The sequence below is a fragment of the Leptodactylus fuscus genome, chromosome 5, assembly GCF_031893055.1.
Source record: "Leptodactylus fuscus isolate aLepFus1 chromosome 5, aLepFus1.hap2, whole genome shotgun sequence".
Classification (NCBI taxonomy): domain Eukaryota; kingdom Metazoa; phylum Chordata; class Amphibia; order Anura; family Leptodactylidae; genus Leptodactylus; species Leptodactylus fuscus.
This window is the reverse complement of record NC_134269.1, coordinates 66,539,465-66,558,597: the sequence shown is the minus strand read 5'-3', so window position 1 is coordinate 66,558,597 and position 19,133 is coordinate 66,539,465. Positions and strand designations below refer to the sequence as shown.

At 42.1% G+C, this 19,133-nt stretch overlaps 1 protein-coding gene across 1 annotated transcript in view; it reads right to left on the bottom strand.

The window, feature by feature from the left end:
• The window catches only part of TTLL13 (tubulin tyrosine ligase like 13), a 30,556-nt gene extending 15,434 nt beyond the window's left edge, over positions 1-15,122 (bottom strand). Inside the window, exons 1-7 of the mRNA XM_075275814.1 lie at positions 15,111-15,122; positions 4,711-4,999; positions 4,117-4,157; positions 2,679-2,797; positions 2,459-2,589; positions 431-587; positions 67-210 (exon numbers count right to left, since the gene is read on the bottom strand). Of these exons, the coding sequence (XP_075131915.1) occupies positions 67-210; positions 431-587; positions 2,459-2,589; positions 2,679-2,797; positions 4,117-4,157; positions 4,711-4,979 (861 nt within the window). The 5' untranslated portion in view covers positions 4,980-4,999; positions 15,111-15,122. The remainder of the gene's footprint in view (positions 1-66; positions 211-430; positions 588-2,458; positions 2,590-2,678; positions 2,798-4,116; positions 4,158-4,710; positions 5,000-15,110) is intronic.
• Positions 15,123-19,133: the final 4,011 nt, after the last annotated feature.

Genomic DNA, 19,133 nt, shown 5'->3' with positions numbered 1-19,133 from the left:
GCTTTTAATGGATCTCAGTGGTCCATATCAATAACCATTGTCATAAAATATCCTAAGCCTACTTACCAGATTGCTGTGACTAGGTTCCGTGTAACTCATAGTAGCGAAACGTGCAAGACCTTCTTTGTAGATAAAAATGCGCAGAGGTTCACAAGATGTTACAAGGACGTATATACGTAGGTCAAATTTATACCCATCAATCAGGAATGGCTGTGGAAATATACTGATATATTAATCACTTGGAAGATGAGATTTGGAAGATTGTGGATATACTGATAGCTTTGCTTAGAAATGAATACAATTACAGTAATACTTGGTCTAATATAATAATAATGATATAATATAGTTTGCTGACAGTAATTAGATTTTTTACATGCTGCCATGTTCAGGTTTTTTTTTGGAGACATATTAAGCAGAAATTAAATGTCACCTTGGCAATATACTGTTGACAGATCATGTGATCGCCGTGTCTGATATCCTTCATGTTTTTGGACAGAAAAATACCCCTGCCTTGGCAACCACTATCAGGCTTGCAAATGTAAGTCTTGTTTTTCTTTGTCCGGCAATAGGCCTGTAGATCACCAAAACTGCAAAAGTAGAGAAAGGATCAAAAATAGTATTAAAAAAACAACATAAAAGTTCACAAGCACAGTACACAAATATACCAGTTAATATATTCAAAAACACAGAAAACATACAATTGTATCTTCAGGAAACATTAATGAGCTCATGTTTAATGCACCAGTTAACTGTCTACTGATCCATGCATACAGCATTACAGAACAAACTGATATTTTAAGATGAATGACAACCCATGGAGAAAGGAAAATGTTTGTTTTGGTACCGTGTTAGCCAGTGGTTATAAAATATAAAAAACAAAAAAACTTTGCAAGTCTTCAGTAGGTGATACCTTTTTTAATGGCTAACTCATAATGATGACAGAATATGACGTTTCCTCTGAGCTTCTTCTTCAGATATAACTAAAAACACCTTCTAGAGGCTGCATATTTATAACTGGACACAGGGGTAGGATTACAGGAGGGAGGGGGGGAAGAGGCTTATTACTATATACTTATAAAAACAAACAATCAATTGCCAGATCCCAGGTTCTTATCTTAAGACAGCCATTAAGATAAGAACCTGGGATCTGGCAATTGATTGTTTGTTGTTATAAGTATATAGTAATAAGCCTCTTCCCCCCTCCCTCCTGTAATCCTACCCCTGTGTCCAGTTATAAATATGCAGCCTCTAGAAGGTGTTTTTAGTTATATCTGAAGAAGAAGCTCAGAGGAAGCTTCGAAACGTCATATTCTGTTATCATTATGAGTTAGCCATTAAAAAAGGTATCACCTACTGAAGACTTGCAAAGTTTTTTTGTTTTTTATAACCCATGGAGAGGAAGATTCTTTAAAATCCTTAAGATGTCAAGTCTTGATGTAACATAGGTGACTTTGATGTGTTTTTACACAGGGCTTCAGGTAAACATATGGCATATTGGGAATAAGACATCACATTGCACACAGTTTAGATCCATAGGCTGAGACCCCATTTTACAAAAACACCGCAATATAGCCACAGCGGAAACGCTGCGGAAAAAGAGGTTGCGTTTTACAGTACATCCAAACATTGCAGAAAAACTGCCATGTTTTTGCAAATCACAGCCTGTCATTTCGGTATAGATATAACAGGGAAAGAAAGTCTGCAGAGTAGGGTAACATGGTGGCTCAGTGGTTAACACTGCAGCTTTGCAGTGCTGGACTCCTGGGTTCGAATCTCGCTAGTAACAACATCTTTACAAAGAAGTTTGTATTTTCTCCCTGTGTTTGTGTGGATTTCCTCCCATTTTACAAAGACATACTGATAGGAAAAAAAATGTACATTGTGATTCCTATATGAGGCTCACAATCTACATTAAAAAAAAAGTGTGCAGAGGAGAACTGTGTGGATTCTGTGAAAATCAATATGGAAAAAAATGCCATACATTTCCACTGCAGTCCTTTCTGCAGTGTTTTTCAGTTCCGACTCCCTATGTGAGACTTTAGCCTTATGGTTCTTCATAGAAGTATATTACAACACTGTATGATTTCTGAGTTGCATATGGCCAACATATAACTTATGCATGACCCCAATTACATATGAAGTTTTTTCTGTCATTTGTTCTACATGGCAAAAAAATAATAATTGTAAGTTCTATCAATAGCTTTATAATACACAGCATTAACAGAGATGATGATGACATGATAACCTATGTCTTTGAGATGTGGAGCCAAGGCATTATGCTTTGTTCACAAATGTGCTGCAACTCCAGGGGTCAGACACCCACCGAATGAACATTGATCATCTATCCTGAAATATGCAATGTTATAGTCCCAGAACTCTCTTTGAAAGAAGCAGGAAACTAAAGCCTTGCAGGAATGCAAATGAACCTGCAAAATGACTGTTAAATCCTGGTACTCACTCAGCCGGCAGGCACCATGTTCGTGGAAAGATGTTGTAGTCTTTAGGGAAAAGCTTTAGCAAACGATTCATATTTCTTGCCAACAAGTCCTTTCTGCAAATCTCACTCATTCCTGGAAAGTGGTTGATTTTCTGATAAGAAAATATATACTTATTGATTGATAAAAAAGAAAAAGCTGAATATTTATATTGGAAAACCTATTTTTTGTATGTTAACCTGCCTGGAATCTCTTCATGTCCATTACACGCTCCAATGAGACAGAGCAGTCTGTCCAGTAAACAGTCCACTCCTCTTCATCTCCAACATCCTTCAATCCACACACACGTGCAGCACGACGCACTGAAACACAAGCAGAAACTGGGCTTTTAGACATATCTATAAATCATCTTATACTATTTTTTATGTTAAAAAGAAACGTGCAAAGTCAAGGCAGCAAAATCATTACATAAAAGTTGCCTATTTTGATGCTTAGGGACAAATGTAATATTATCTTCCACCATATTTCTACCAATATCTGTAAAGCAAGTATGTATCCAAGGATCTGGGATTGCCAATCCTATCCTACTAATCCTCCTACTAATATTATAAAAGTTTGTGGGTTTGGTTATTTGTTCCTCAATCACGCAAAAATGGCTGAACAGATTTACATGAAATTTGCCACATACATAGATAGGAACCCCGATTAAAACATAGGCTACTTTTTATCCCGGTAAATGATGTCACTACATGACCGCAGTGAAGGAATTTAGGTTCACACAACACTAAAGGACCTGTGATGACATCATTACAGGTCCTTGAGCCATTCTAGGATAGGATCATGCTAGGCAGTGAGCGGAGCTACACACTATTTTATGGGCAGAGCTATATAGGATGAAGCTGGACAGTGTGAAAGCTGAAGAAAATGGAGTCTCATGGAAGATCAGGAGACTACAGAACATGCAGGCTGTGTGTGGGCAAGAGGAGTATATCGGGTGTAGAGTTTCAGTGAGTACCACAGGGAATGTGTTGTTATGCCTCTGATGAGGGAAGGGGGAGAACTTTGGCACATTTCAGCAACATCCGTTCAGCCCTTTGTAACACAGAAGCTGCTCACACACTGACATAAGAATACCCCTATAATCCCTATAATCCAAATGGCCAGATGTAGCAGAGCTTAAGCCGCGCTGTAGCACAACTGAGTATGCTCTCCATATGCAGAGATGTACATACAACTAAGTAAGCTGTGCATATGCTGCGATGTAGCAGAGCCAAGACGCGGCAGCTGGTGGATCATCCACAACAGTAATTGGCTAAATATAAGTGGCTCAGCGCTAACACCAACAGAGGCAAGTCACAGCTGAAAGAAGTGGTCATGGCGGTCCAAAGGGAAGTGACGGGAAATGTGGGGAGACGTCTCCTGTGAGACGTCCCAGTAAGAAAGGTCCCAGTGTGGACCGATACGTGGTGTACTGCTTTTTCCAATAAAAGGACATTTTCCATCCATACAAGTTGCTGACAGACCAGATTGTTTTTTCTATTGCAAACCCTTTTTAAAGAAAACAAGTGAAGAAACGCCAAGGAAAGGTAAGGAAATAAAGTTATGGTATACCTGGGATCACCACCGCTGCCAAAATATAATTCTAAAACTGTATGCATGCAAATATATTTGATCAACTTACCGCTTTCGTACTTGCAGTTTGTTAAATTGATTCCAATTATCCTAAATTTAAAAAATAGCATATTACATAAGGATGATAGACATACTAAAGGGGTGGATTTATTTACTATATATATATATATATATATATATATATATATATATATATATATATATATATATAATTCTAGTGATGAGCAGGTTCCCAGATTCTGGTTCCTCACTGATATCTTTATTATGCTATAAAATTCTTATTGGTCCTTTTTGATGTCGCATGCATGCCTGTATATGTGCCAAAACTTTATATTCCTGTCTGTCCAATCACCGCTTGTCCTACTAGATGACTATGAGATGGCTGACTAACCTCGATAGCCAGACTTAATTCCATAAAATGTCCCACAGGTACCTTTATTTACTCCTAAATTGGTTTCCTGTATAAACAACTGACTCCAGTGGGTTTTGGGGATGAGCGCCTTAATAACAGCCACTAACTCCCCTACTCTACAATACGCCCTTCACTTTGAGTCCCCATGAGAAGAGCACATTACAAATGTTTGCCATTGTCATACCCAAGACTATGGCATACAGCTCTATACAGCCAATATAAACTAAACACCTGCGTTTTTTCTTATTTTTCTTTTTAGACTGGTCGGTTGTGTCCGTAGCGATGTCCATCGTTGGTGTTTTTAGTGTATGGTCCCATTTGTCCTGACTTTGGCTTTCTTCTAATGGATTACTTGTCTTGGGGTCTTCATTCTCAGCGGTGACTTCCTTGTATGCTGGGGATGCTCTGCTCAAACTCTCTCCTTCAGATTCTTCCTCTTCTTCTTCTTCATCCCCCGAATCATCCTCTGATTCACTGCAAGCCTGAGTTTCAACTTTCATGTTGTCAGGGACCACTTAGGCTGTAAGTTAAATAGATGTTATAAAAAAGAGCAAAATTACACAAAAAAAAAAAAAAAAACCTCCCTGCAGTTAATATTAAGACTATACTGAGGACTAATTGTTCAGGAGAAACCTTAAGTGTAGATGAACCGCGGACATTTGGTAGATGACTACAGTTCATGTGCAAGAACAGTTTAGGGCCCCTTGTTTTCCAGTATCTCAGGACAGAGCACCCCATATGTCTCTCTAACAATCTACCACTATTCATTAACCATATATTAGATTGGGGGTTGTCAGAACCCAAAAATAAATGACTTATCCTTATTATAACCAATCTGAAAATAATGACATATCCTAATCCCTTTAGGTGCATATTGAGCATATTATGACTGTAGTGAAGAGTAGCTTACATACCGTAAATAAATATTACTATAATTATAATATGTGGAAAATAATCTGACAAATAATATTTTATATTTGTAATCAAAACTTGTACCACATACAGTACAGCTGACTTCCAGGCTCTGCCTTGTGCAAATTTAAGGTAGGGAAGCCTGACGAAGTGCTAGACGCACAAAACGATCGTCGCTTTTTTCTTTTTTGTATCATTCCATCTTCTCTGTCCTGATGGTCGAAATGGCTGACCTTGTTTTTTAAAGATGAAATAAAATTTTGCTGTTTTTAGATCCGTCGACTGGTGAGTGCCCTATTTTTCTTTTCTATTCTTTTCATGTGCCAAATGTTGATGTATTCATAAGGGTCAATTCACACGTGAACTGCCCGCACGGGTTTTGACACCGAGAGAGACGCGGCGAGCCGCGTCTCTCTCTCTTGTCAAAACCCGCCTGCCGCGACCATCGCGGTCGCGGCTTTCCCCTCCGCTGTCGGCTCAAATGAATGAGCTGACATAAGAGGGAGCTGCCGGGGGCAGAAGCCGCGCGGCTGAGCCCGCGCGGCTTCCGCCTGAAGAAAGGGCATGTCGTTTCTTTTCTCTGCTAGCGGCAGCCCGCCGCTAGCGGAAGAAAAAGCCCGGTGGTCTACATAGACCACCATTGTAAAGGGGCGGATTTTGAAGCGAAATCCGCTGTCAAAATCCGCCCCTTTGCCTACGTGTGAACTAGCCCTAATAGTGAGCACCACCAGGGATTTTTTTTCTGAGCCCATATGCAGTTTTTGCCTTAACCTGCTTATAAAGCAGTTCTGCCTCAGCTGCAGTAGTGCCACTTTTTTGCTCTTTTACATGCACAAATTTAAGATAGCATACCTCTATATACACAAAAGCAGACATTTTAATTCTCATTAAATTGAAGGCATTCAGAGGTACCGACTCATGCCCCTGTATGGAACCCCTAAAAGACTATGTATACATATCAGATTAATGTATATTCTCTGTGGCAGAAATTTGTGGTAGATTTGCAATTTGCTGCAGATCCATACAAGGATTAGTCCTAACATCATTTATTGGGGATTATTCTTCAACTTTTAGTGCAAAACCCAAAGCAATTAATTCCCATTCTATATCACTGTTCAGCAGAGGTTTTCAGTGGCGGCACCAAAATGCCACAAGCAATATTTCTGAAGCACATGAACGCTGTTTCGTAAATCTGATTCACATACAAGGGGAGTGGATTTCACTGAATTCAGTGCAAATATATCCTTATAACAGTTCATATAAATTGCTTTCCATCTACATGGAGAGGCAGTATGTCCCTGCAAGTAAGACAGTCCCATAACATCTCATAATACACATGTCCAATCTGTCTCCATACACATGAGCAGCAGGCAGTAATAGCAGTACTATAATACTACACCATGAGCAGCAGGCAGTAATAGCAGTACTATAATACTACACCATGAGCAGCCAGTAATAGCAATACTATAATACTACACCATGAGCAGCAGGCAGTAATAGCAGTACTATAATAGTACACTATGAGCAGCAGGCAGTAATAGCAGTACTATAATACTACACCATGAGCAGGCAGTAATAGCAGTACCATAATACTACACCATGAGCAGCCAGTAATAGCAATACTATAATACTACAGCATGAGCAGCAGGCAGTAATAGCAGTACTATAATACTACACCATGAACAGCAGGCAGTAATAGCAGTACTATAATACTACACCATGAGCAGGCAGGCAGTAATAGCAGTACTATAATACTACACCATGAGCAGGCAGGCAGTAATAGCAGTACTATAATACTACACCATGAGCAGGCAGTAATAGCAGTGCTATAATACTACACTATGAGCAGGCAGGCAGTAATAGCAGTACTATAATACTACACCATGAGCAGAAGGCAGTAATAGCAGGACTATAATACTACAGCATGAGCAGCCAGTAATAGCAGTACTATAATACTACACCATGAGTAGGCAGTAATAGCAGTACTATAATACTACACCATGAGTAGGCAGTAATAGCAGGACTATAATACTACACCATGAGCAGCAGGCAGTAATAGCAGGACTATAATACTACACCATGACAGGCAGTAATAGCAGTACTATAATACTACACCATGACAGGCAGGCAGTAATAGCAGTACTATAATACTACACCATGACAGGCAGGCAGTAATAGCAGTACTATAATACTACACCATAAGCAGCAGGCAGTAATAGCAGTACTATAATACTACACCATGAGCAGGCAGTAATAGCAGTGCTATAATACTACACTATGAGCAGCAGGCAGTAATAGCAGTACTATAATACTACACCATGACAGGCAGGCAGTAATAGCAGGACTATAATACTACACCATGAGCAGACAGTAATAGCAGTACTATAATACTACACCATGAGCAGGCAGGACTATAATACTACACCATGAGCAGGCAGTAATAGCAGGACTATAATACTACACCATGAGCAGGCAGTAATAGCAGTACTATAATACTACACCATGAGCAGGCAGTAATAGCAGTGCTATAATACTACACCATGAGCAGGCAGTAATAGCAGTGCTATAATACTACACTATGAGCAGCAGGCAGTAATAGCAGTACTATAATACTACACCATGAGCAGGCAGTAATAGCAGTGCTATAATACTACACTATGAGCAGCAGGCAGTAATAGCAGTACTATAATACTACACCATGAGCAGGCAGTAATAGCAGGACTATAATACTACACCATGAGCAGGCAGGACTATAGCAGTACTATAATACTACACCATGAGCAGGCAGGACTATAGCAGTACTATAATACTACACCATGAGCAGGCAGTAATAGCAGTACTATAATACTACACCATGAGCAGCAGGCAGTAATAGCAGTACTATAATACTACACCATGAGCAGGCAGTAATGGCAGTACTATAATACTACACCATGAGCAGCAGGCAGTAATAGCAGTACTATAATACTACACCATGAGTAGGCAGTAATAGCAGGACTATAATACTACACCATGAGTATTAGCAGGACTATAATACTACACCATGACAGGCAGTAATAGCAGTACTATAATACTACACCATGACAGTCAGGCAGTAATAGCAGTACTATAATACTACACCATGACAGGCAGGCAGTAATAGCAGTACTATAATACTACACCATGAGCAGCAGGCAGTAATAGCAGTACTATAATACTACACCATGAGCAGGCAGGACTATAATACTACACCATGAGCAGGCAGTAATAGCAGGACTATAATACTACACCATGAGCAGGCAGTAATAGCAGTACTATAATACTACACCATGAGCAGGCAGTAATAGCAGTACTATAATACTACACCATGAGCAGGCAGTAATAGCAGTACTATAATACTACACCATGAGCAGGCAGTAATAGCAGTGCTATAATACTACACCATGAGCAGGCAGTAATAGCAGTGCTATAATACTACACCATGAGCAGGCAGTAATAGCAGTGCTATAATACTACACTATGAGCAGCAGGCAGTAATAGCAGTACTATAATACTACACCATGAGCAGGCAGTAATAGCAGTGCTATAATACTACACTATGAGCAGCAGGCAGTAATAGCAGTACTATAATACTACACCATGAGCAGGCAGTAATAGCAGGACTATAATACTACAGCATGAGCAGGCAGGACTATAGCAGTACTATAATACTACACCATGAGCAGGCAGGCAGTAATAGCAGGACTATAATACCACACCATGAGCAGGCAGTAATAGCAGGACTATAATACCACACCATGAGCAGGCAGTAATAGCAGGACTATAATACTACACCATGAGCAGGCAGGACTATAGCAGTACTATAATACTACACCATGAGCAGGCAGGACTATAGCAGTACTATAATACTACACCATGAGCAGGCAGTAATAGCAGTACTATAATACTACACCATGAGCAGCAGGCAGTAATAGCAGTACTATAATACCACACCATGAGCAGGCAGTAATAGCAGGACTATAATACTACACCATGAGCAGGCAGTAATAGCAGTACTATAAAACTACACTATGAGCAGGCAGGCAGTAATAGCAGGACTATAATACTACACCATGAGCAGGCAGTAATAGCAGTACTATAATACTACACCATGAGCAGGCAGTAATAGCAGTGCTATAATACTACAGCATGAGCAGGCAGGACTATAGCAGTACTATAATACTACACCATGAGCGGGTAGTAATAGCAGTACTATAATACTACACCATGAGCAGGCAGGACTATAGCAGTACTATAATACTACACCATGAGCAGACAGGACTATAGCAGTACTATAATACTACACCATGAGCAGGCAGGACTATAGCAGTACTATAATACTACACCATGAGCAGGCAGGACTATAGCAGTACTATAATACTACACCATGAGCAGGCAGGACTATAGCAGTACTATAATACTACACCATGAGCAGGCAGGACTATAGCAGTACTATAATACTACACCATGAGCAGGCAGTAATAGCAGTACTATAATACTACACTATGAGCAGGCAGGACTATAGCAGTACTATAATACTACACCATGAGCAGGCAGGACTATAATACTACACCATGACAGGCAGGCAGGACTATAATACTACACCATGACAGGCAGGCAGGACTATAATACTACACCATGACAGGCAGGCAGGACTATAATACTACACCATGAGCAGGCAGGACTATAATACTACACCATGAGAAGGCAGCAATAGCAGTACTATAATACTACACCATGAGCAGCCAGTAATAGCAGTACTATAATACTAAACCATGAGCAGGCAGGACTATAGCAGTACTATAATACTACACTATGAACAGCAGGCAGTAATAGCAGTACTATAATACTACACCATGAGCAGGCAGGACTATAGCAGTACTATAATACTACACTATGAACAGCAGGCAGTAATAGCAGTACTATAATACTACACTATGAGCAGGCAGGCAGTAATAGCAGGACTATAATACTACACTATGAGCAGCAGGCAGTAATAGCAGGACTATAATACTACACCATGAGCAGGCAGCAATAGCAGTACTATAATACTACACCATGAGCAGCCAGTAATAGCAGTACTATAATACTACACCATGAGCAGGCAGTAATAGCAGTACTATAATACTACACCATGAGCAGGCAGGACTATAGCAGTACTATAATACTACACTATCAGCAGCAGGCAGTAATAGCAGTACTATAATACTACACTATGAGCAGGCAGGCAGTAATAGCAGGACTATAATACTACACCATGAGCAGGCAGTAATAGCAGTACTATAATACTACACTATGAGCAGCAGGCAGTAATAGCAGTACTATAATACTACACTATGAGCAGGCAGTAATAGCAGTGCTATAATACTACACCATGAGCAGGCAGTAATAGCAGTACTATAATACTACACCATGAGTAGGCAGTAATAGCAGTACTATAATACTACACCATGAGTAGGCAGTAATAGCAGGACTATAATACTACACCATGAGCAGCAGGCAGTAATAGCAGGACTATAATACTACACCATGACAGGCAGTAATAGCAGTACTATAATACTACACTATGAGCAGGCAGGCAGTAATAGCAGTACTATAATACTACACTATGAGCAGCAGGCAGTAATAGCAGTACTATAATACTACACTATGAGCAGCAGGCAGTAATAGCAGTACTATAATACTACACTATGAGCAGGCAGGCAGTAATAGCAGTACTATAATACTACACCATGAGCAGGCAGTAATAGCAGTACTATAATACTACACTATGAGCAGCAGGCAGTAATAGCAGTACTATAATACTACACCATGAGCAGGCAGGCAGTAATAGCAGGACTATAATACTACACCATGAGCAGGCAGGACTATAGCAGTACTATAATACTACACTATGAGCAGCAGGCAGTAATAGCAGTACTATAATACTACACCATGAGCAGGCAGGCAGTAATAGCAGGACTATAATACTACACCATGAGCAGGCAGGACTATAGCAGTACTATAATACTACACCATGAGCAGGCAGTAATAGCAGTACTATAATACTACACCATGAGCAGGCAGGACTATAATACTACACTATGAGCAGGCAGGACTATAGCAGTACTATAATACTACACCATGATAGACAGGACTATAGCAGGACTATAATACTACACCATGAGCAGACAGGACTATAATACTACACCATGAGCAGACAGGACTATAATACTACACCATGAGCAGGCAGGACTATAATACTACACTATGAGCAGGAAGGACTATAGCAGTACTATAATACTACACCATGACAGACAGGACTATAGCAGGACTATAATACTACACCATGACAGACAGGACTATAGCAGTACTATAATACTACACCATGAGCAGGCAGTAATAGCAGTACTATAATACTACACCATGAGCAGGCAGTAATAGCAGTACTATAATACTACACCATGAGCAGGCAGTAATAGCAGTACTATAATACTACACCATGAGCAGGCAGTAATAGCAGTACTATAATACTACACCATGAGCAGGCAGTAATAGCAGTACTATAATACTACACTATGACCAGGCAGGACTATAATACTACACCATGAGCAGGGAGGACTATAATACTACACCATGAACAGGCAGGACTATAATACTACACTATGAGCAGGCAGTAATAGCAGGACTATAATACTACACTATGAGCAGGCAGGACTATAATACTACACCATGAGCAGGCAGGACTATAATACTACACCATGAGCAGGCAGGACTATAATACTACACTATGAGCAGGCAGTAATAGCAGGACTATAATACTACACTATGAGCAGGCAGGACTATAATACTACACCATGAGCAGGCAGGACTATAATACTACACTATGAGCAGGCAGTAATAGCAGGACTATAATACTACACTATGAGCAGGCAGGACTATAATACTACACCATGAGCAGGCAGGACTATAATACTACACCATGAGCAGGCAGGACTATAATACTACACCATGAGCAGGCAGTAATAGCAGTACTATAATACTACACTATGAGCAGGCAGTAATAGCAGTACTATAATACTACACCATGAGCAGGCAGTAATAGCAGTACCATACCTCCCAACCGTCCCGATTTCCGCGGGACAGTCCCGATTTGGGTGACATGTCCCGCGGTCCCGGTTGGAGGGAGGTATGTCCCGATTTCAACTCAGATCTGCGTCCAGAGGACGCAGATCTGAGTTGAACACACATGCGGCTGAAGGAAGGAGCTGACACAGGTCAGCTCCTCGCTTCGCCGCTGCCCGCCTCTCTCCCTGACACACGCGGCTGAAGCTGCTCGCGTGCTCGCTTCGCCGCTGCGTCTCTCTTTCTCGCTGACACATGCGGCTGAAGCGAGGAGCTGACCTGTGTCAGCTCCTCGCTTCGCTGCTGCCGCCGGCTCCTGGCTTGTAGACGCGATGTACACGCCAGGAGCCGGCGGCAGCAGCGAAGCGAGGAGCTGACACAGGTCAGCTCCTCGCTTCAGCCGCATGTGTCAGCGAGAGAGAGAGACGCAGCGGCGAAGCGAGCACGCGAGCAGCTTCAGCCGCGTGTGTCAGGGAGAGACGCGGGCAGCGGCGAAGCGAGGAGCTGACCTGTGTCAGCTCCTTCCTTCAGCCGCATGTGTCAGCGAGAGAGGCGACGAGGGAGCGGAGGAGAAGGTAAGTTTAATGTGGAGGTGGAACGTGAATCTGGGGGCAGATGAAGGAGAGGACGGCATGACATTGGGGCAGAGATGGGGGACATGAATCTGGGGGCAGAGATGGAGAGGACATGAATCTGAGGGCAGAGATGGGGACATGAATCTGGGGGCAGAGATGGAGGGACATGAATCTGGGGGCAGAGATGGAGGGACATGAATCTGGGGGCAGAGATGGAGGGACATGAATCTGGGGGCAGAGATGTGGGACATGAATCTGGGGGCAGAGATGGAGAGGACATGAATCTGGGGGCAGAGATGGAGGGACAGGAATCTGGGGGCAGAGATGTGGGACATGAATCTGGGGGCAGAGATGTGGGGACATGAATCTGGGGGCAGAGATGTGGGGACAGGAATCTGGGGGCAGAGATGGAGAGGACATGAATCTGGGGGCAGAGATGGAGGGACAGGAATCTGGGGGCAGAGATGTGGGACATGAATCTGGGGGCAGAGATGGAGAGGACATGAATCTGGGGGCAGAGATGGGGGGACATGAAACTGGGGGCAGAGATGTGGGACATGAATCTGGGGGCAGAGATGGAGAGGACATGAATCTGGGGGCAGAGATGGAGGGACAGGAATCTGGGGGCAGAGATGGAGGGACATGAATCTGGGGGCAGAGATGTGGGGACATGAATCTGGGGGCAGAGATGGAGAGGACATGAATCTGGGGGCAGAGATGGAGAGGACATGAATCTGGGGGCAGAGATGGAGGGACATGAATCTGGGGGCAGAGATGGAGGGACATGAATCTGGGGGCAGAGATGGAGGGGACATGAATCTGGGGGCAGAGATGGAGGGGACATGAATCTGGGGGCAGAGATGGAGGGACATGAATCTGGGGGCAGAGATGGAAGAGGGACATGAAACTGGGGGCAGATGAAGGGTGTATATGAAACTGGGGGAGAGATAGAGGGGGGACATATAATTTACGGGTGACTGTAGGAGGATTATACTGTGTGCGGGCACATGAAAAATTAACGAGTGGGCGGAGTCAACATAAAAGTGGGCTGGGCTAAATTTGCCGTGGCGCGCTTAGCGCGCCGCACATTTTGTCCCTCTTTCGGTTCTTCAAAAGTTGGGAGGTATGGCAGGACTATAATACTACACTATGAGCAGGCAGGCAGTAATAGCAGGACTATAATACTACACTATGAGCAGGCAGTAATAGCAGGACTATAATACTACACTATGAGCAGGCAGGCAGTAATAGCAGGACTATAATACTACACTATGAGCAGGCAGTAATAGCAGGACTATAATACTACACCATGAGCAGGCAGTAATAGCAGGACTATAATACTACACCATGAGCAGGCAGTAATAGCAGGACTATAATACTACACTATGAGCAGGCAGTAATAGCAGGACTATAATACTACACTATGAGCAGGCAGTAATAGCAGGACTATAATACTACACTATGAGCAGGCAGTAATAGCAGGACTATAATACTACACTATGAGCAGGCAGTAATAGCAGGACTATAATACTACACTATGAGCAGGCAGTAATAGCAGTACTATAATACTACACTATGAGCAGCAGGCAGTAATAGCAGTACTATAATACTACACTATGAGCAGGCAGTAATAGCAGGACTATAATACTACACTATGAGCAGGCAGTAATAGCAGGACTATAATACTACACTATGAGCAGGCAGTAATAGCAGGACTATAATACTACACTATGAGCAGCAGGCAGTAATAGCAGTACTATAATACTACACTATGAGCAGGCAGTAATAGCAGGACTATAATACTACACTATGAGCAGGCATTACTATAGCCGGCGCGGATGTAACTGCAGATCACTAATAAAACTTTCATCCTATATACACACGAGCTGCGGTAACCAGGCGCCGTTGCTATGGACGCTTTGCTTCTCCTCTCCGCACAGCCGGTTCTTACCGTACAAATGGCCGCAATCTCTCCCGGTCACCGGCTCTTCATCCTGATACAGAACGCGGCCAAACAGTGACCCGACTCCCGGGCCTCCCAGGGACAACAACTTACAGCTAACCATGGAAACCGGGCATAGCCTCCGCGGCGGGGGGGGGGGGGGGGGGGGGGGGGCGGGGTGGACAAGGCTGACTGACAGGAGAGTCCGGGTCACTGGTGGCTGCGGGACAATTCAAGACCGGCCATGTAGTGTATTATGTATAGAAGACTGGGCATGTCCTGTATACAGAAGACTGTCCTTGCCTTGTATATAGAAGACGGTGCATGTCCTGTATATAGAAGACTGGGCATGTCCTTTATACAGAAGACTGTCCTTGCCTTGTATATAGAAGACGGTGCATGTCCTGTATATAGAAGACTGTCCATGTACTGTATACAGAAGACTGTCCATGTCCTGTATACAGAAGACTGTCCATGTCCTGTATATAGAAGACTGTCCATGTCCTGTATATAGAAGACTGTCCATGTACTGTATACAGAAGACTGTCCATGTCCTGTATATAGAAGACTGTCCATGTACTGTATACAGAAGACTGTCCATGTCCTGTATATAGAAGACTGTCCATGTCCTGTATATAGAAGACTGTCCATGTACTGTATACAGAAGACTGTCCATGTCCTGTATATAGAAGACTGTCCATGTCCTGTATATAGAAGACTGTCCATGTACTGTATACAGAAGACTGTCCATGTCCTGTATATAGAAGACTGTCCATGTCCTGTATATAGAAGACTGTCCATGTACTGTATACAGAAGACTGTCCATGTCCTGTATATAGAAGACTGTCCATGTCCTGTATATAGAAGACTGTCCATGTCCTGTATATAGAAGACTGTCCATGTACTGTAATACAAAAGAATGTGCATGTCCTGTCCTGTATACAGAAGACTGTCCATGTCCTGAATATAGAGGACTGTGCATGTACTGTATATAAAAGACTGCATGTACTGTAGTGTATACAGAAGGCTGTCCATGTACTATAGTGTTTATAGGTGGCTGTCCATGTCCTGTATATAGAAGACTGTCCATGTCCTGTAAATAGAAGACTGCATGTACTGTATACAGAAGACTGTGCATGTACTATAGTGTTTATAGAAGACTGTCCATGTCCTGTATATAGAAGACTGTGCATGTACTATAGTGTTTATAGAAGACTGTCCATGTCCTGTATATACAGTAGAAGACTGTCCATGTCCTGCATATAGAAGACTGTGCATGTACTATAGTGTTTATAGGAGGCTGTCCATGTCCTGTAGTGTACCACCAACCAAGTTTTCCTCTAGAGCATCACAACATCTCATAAGGAATATTCCCGTTTATACATTTATTTGTTATTTTATTATCTTTAATACAATCTATTTCCATTTTTGTACATTTCCCAGTTGTATTCTTTTTTTTGGATGTGTAGGTTATGTTCATGTCTTGTAGTGTATACAGAAGACTGTCCATGCGCTATAGTGTATATATAAGACCCAGTTCACATCTGCGTTCGGGAAGTCCGCCTGGGGACTCCCCTAAACGGAAACCTATCCGCATTAAAAAGTGGTTACCTAAGAGTATGTTCACACGGCGGAAAATGGATTCCGCATGTGAACATATCGTGCAGCTAGCTGTGATGGAGTGCCGATGCAGCGCACCAGCATCCCATCGCGGCATTCCACTCCGGATTGGGCCTGAATGAATGGGCCTAATTGTGAGGGAGTCTCGCACCGCAGACGCAGTGGCTGAGTCAGCCGCGGAATCCACTTCAGGATAGGGCATGTAGATAGTAGTGGAAAAAAGAAGCAAGCGTTTTTGGCAGTAGATTTTGAGGCGGATTCCGCTGCCAAATAACAAAGTGTGAACATACCCTAAGGAAACCCAAGGACCCTATAAATTATAATAGGGTCCATGTGGTTTCTGCAGGACTTTTCTCTCCACATATTTCATGCGGAAGGGAACGGAATGACCCGAATGTAGATGTGAACTGGACCTAAGACTGTCCATCTACTGTAGTGTTTTCCCTTCAGTTTTCCATTGTTTCTTGTTTTCTTACCAAATTACTATTTGATAGCATGATTGATCCTGTGAAATGATAATGGTAGAACTTCTAAAAACGATATACTGGTCTATCTTCATATCTGTCGTCATTGTTTTGAGTGTCCTGTGGTTGCCAGCAGGCAGTCCTACTTGCCATGCTAGATGCTGACATTTTTCTTTTTACACCTTTTTTTATTTCTTCCTGTTGCTGTATCCGCAGCAGGTCTACAAGGTGAACAGCCTCTCACATGTTGGAACAATGTAGGTAAGGGAGGTCAGCAAGTCAGATCCGTAATGGCACCATTTAGGGGTACACCCAAGGGCAAGTTACCATGTGCACCCCATAGTAAAACTGCTAAAGCTGCCCCACTCTACCATGACAACCTTATGCAGCAAGTTCAGTACTTGAAAAGTGTACAATTATTTTGGTTTTGTTTACACACAAGGATAGTGCACACAGTAATGTCATAGTATATGGATAATGCACATAGTGATGTCACAGTACAGGGATAATGCATCCGGTGATGTCACTGTGTAGGGATAATGCTCACAGTTATGTCACAGTACAGAGATAATGCCCACTATGACATGCACTCAAAATGATCACTGTGCACATTGCGCCATAAGTACAGAGATAATACAAACAGTGATATCACAGTACAGGAATAATGCACACAGTAATGTCACAGTACAGAAATAGTATACACTATGACCAAGTAATTATGATATCACATGCAGACATTATGATGTCCCAGTAAAATAACGGAGGCTCAGCCAGTCTTCCACATCCCTCACCATCACCTATAGTTAGAATTAATTGCACCCTAGGCCTCAGTGGAAATGCCCCTCTTTGTTGTTGGACTCATCACAGCTGCTGTGTTACATGAGATATTAAGAGTGAAATTGTGGAAAACTGTAGAAGTGATAACTATTCTATTGTATTGTGCCACTTCCAGCCTGGACACAAGATGTGATATAGCAGAACATGGAGATATACAGCTTCTGTATGGTACCCTGCAACATATTTGCTCACTGATATTGCAGTTGGGGCTGTACACTTGTAGGTTGCCAAAGCTGGTGTCCCAATTGGTCCCATAAATACTTACATTGCGATACATTGAGCCAACCAAGGAAGTGTTGCAATGTGGCGGAGACATTCCTGGGAAATCCTTGTTGTGTATGGCCAAGCATTATGCTGATGAAACCCTGTCATGAGAGACAACACATGTGGCTGCCGGGTGTCCTGTACATATCACTGAGCTCTTAGTGTTAGGTTTTTTTTTATTTACCCAAGCCACTCAGCATTTTTTTTTAAAGATTTGTCAAAGATATAAATCTGTGTTAAAAAAGGACCCGTTGACATGTTTGGCTCCCTCCTCTGTGAAAATGGACATGTCCTAATTTTTTAATGGTTTGTAATAATAATAATAATAATAATAAAAAAAAAAGCATCTGTATGCCCCCATTTTTTCTAATAATGGACATTTGTGTGCATGGGGTCTAAGCCAATTATCTGTATGTTCTTTTTCAGAATAGCAGACACTAGCTTATTTATTGATGGTAGATTTCATTTCATATTTTCTGTATATGGGTATTGATATAGCCATCTTGTTAAAGCTGCTATTAGGGATTTACATTTTTTTTTTTTTAAACTAAGAGCCTTAAATGGGACCAAGCAGTTATAGCAAGCAAAGTCACTACTAAATGTACAGCCTGATGATATGTGGATCAATGTAGACAATAAAGCGGCACAGAGAGTTGGACGCCAACCACCTGTAGGATGGAAAACCGCTTAAACCCTTCATGTCACAGCCATTTATAAAATTTCAATTTTCGCTTTTGACTCCCTGCCTTCCAAGAGCCATAACTTTTTTATTTTCCAATTCACAAAGCCATAGAAGGGCATATTGTTTGCGGGACAAATTGCACTTCGTAACTGTGCCATTTAATATTCTGTACAATGTACGGGGAAACTGGGAAAAAAAAATCAGACTGGGGTGGAATTGGAAAAAACTGTAAATAA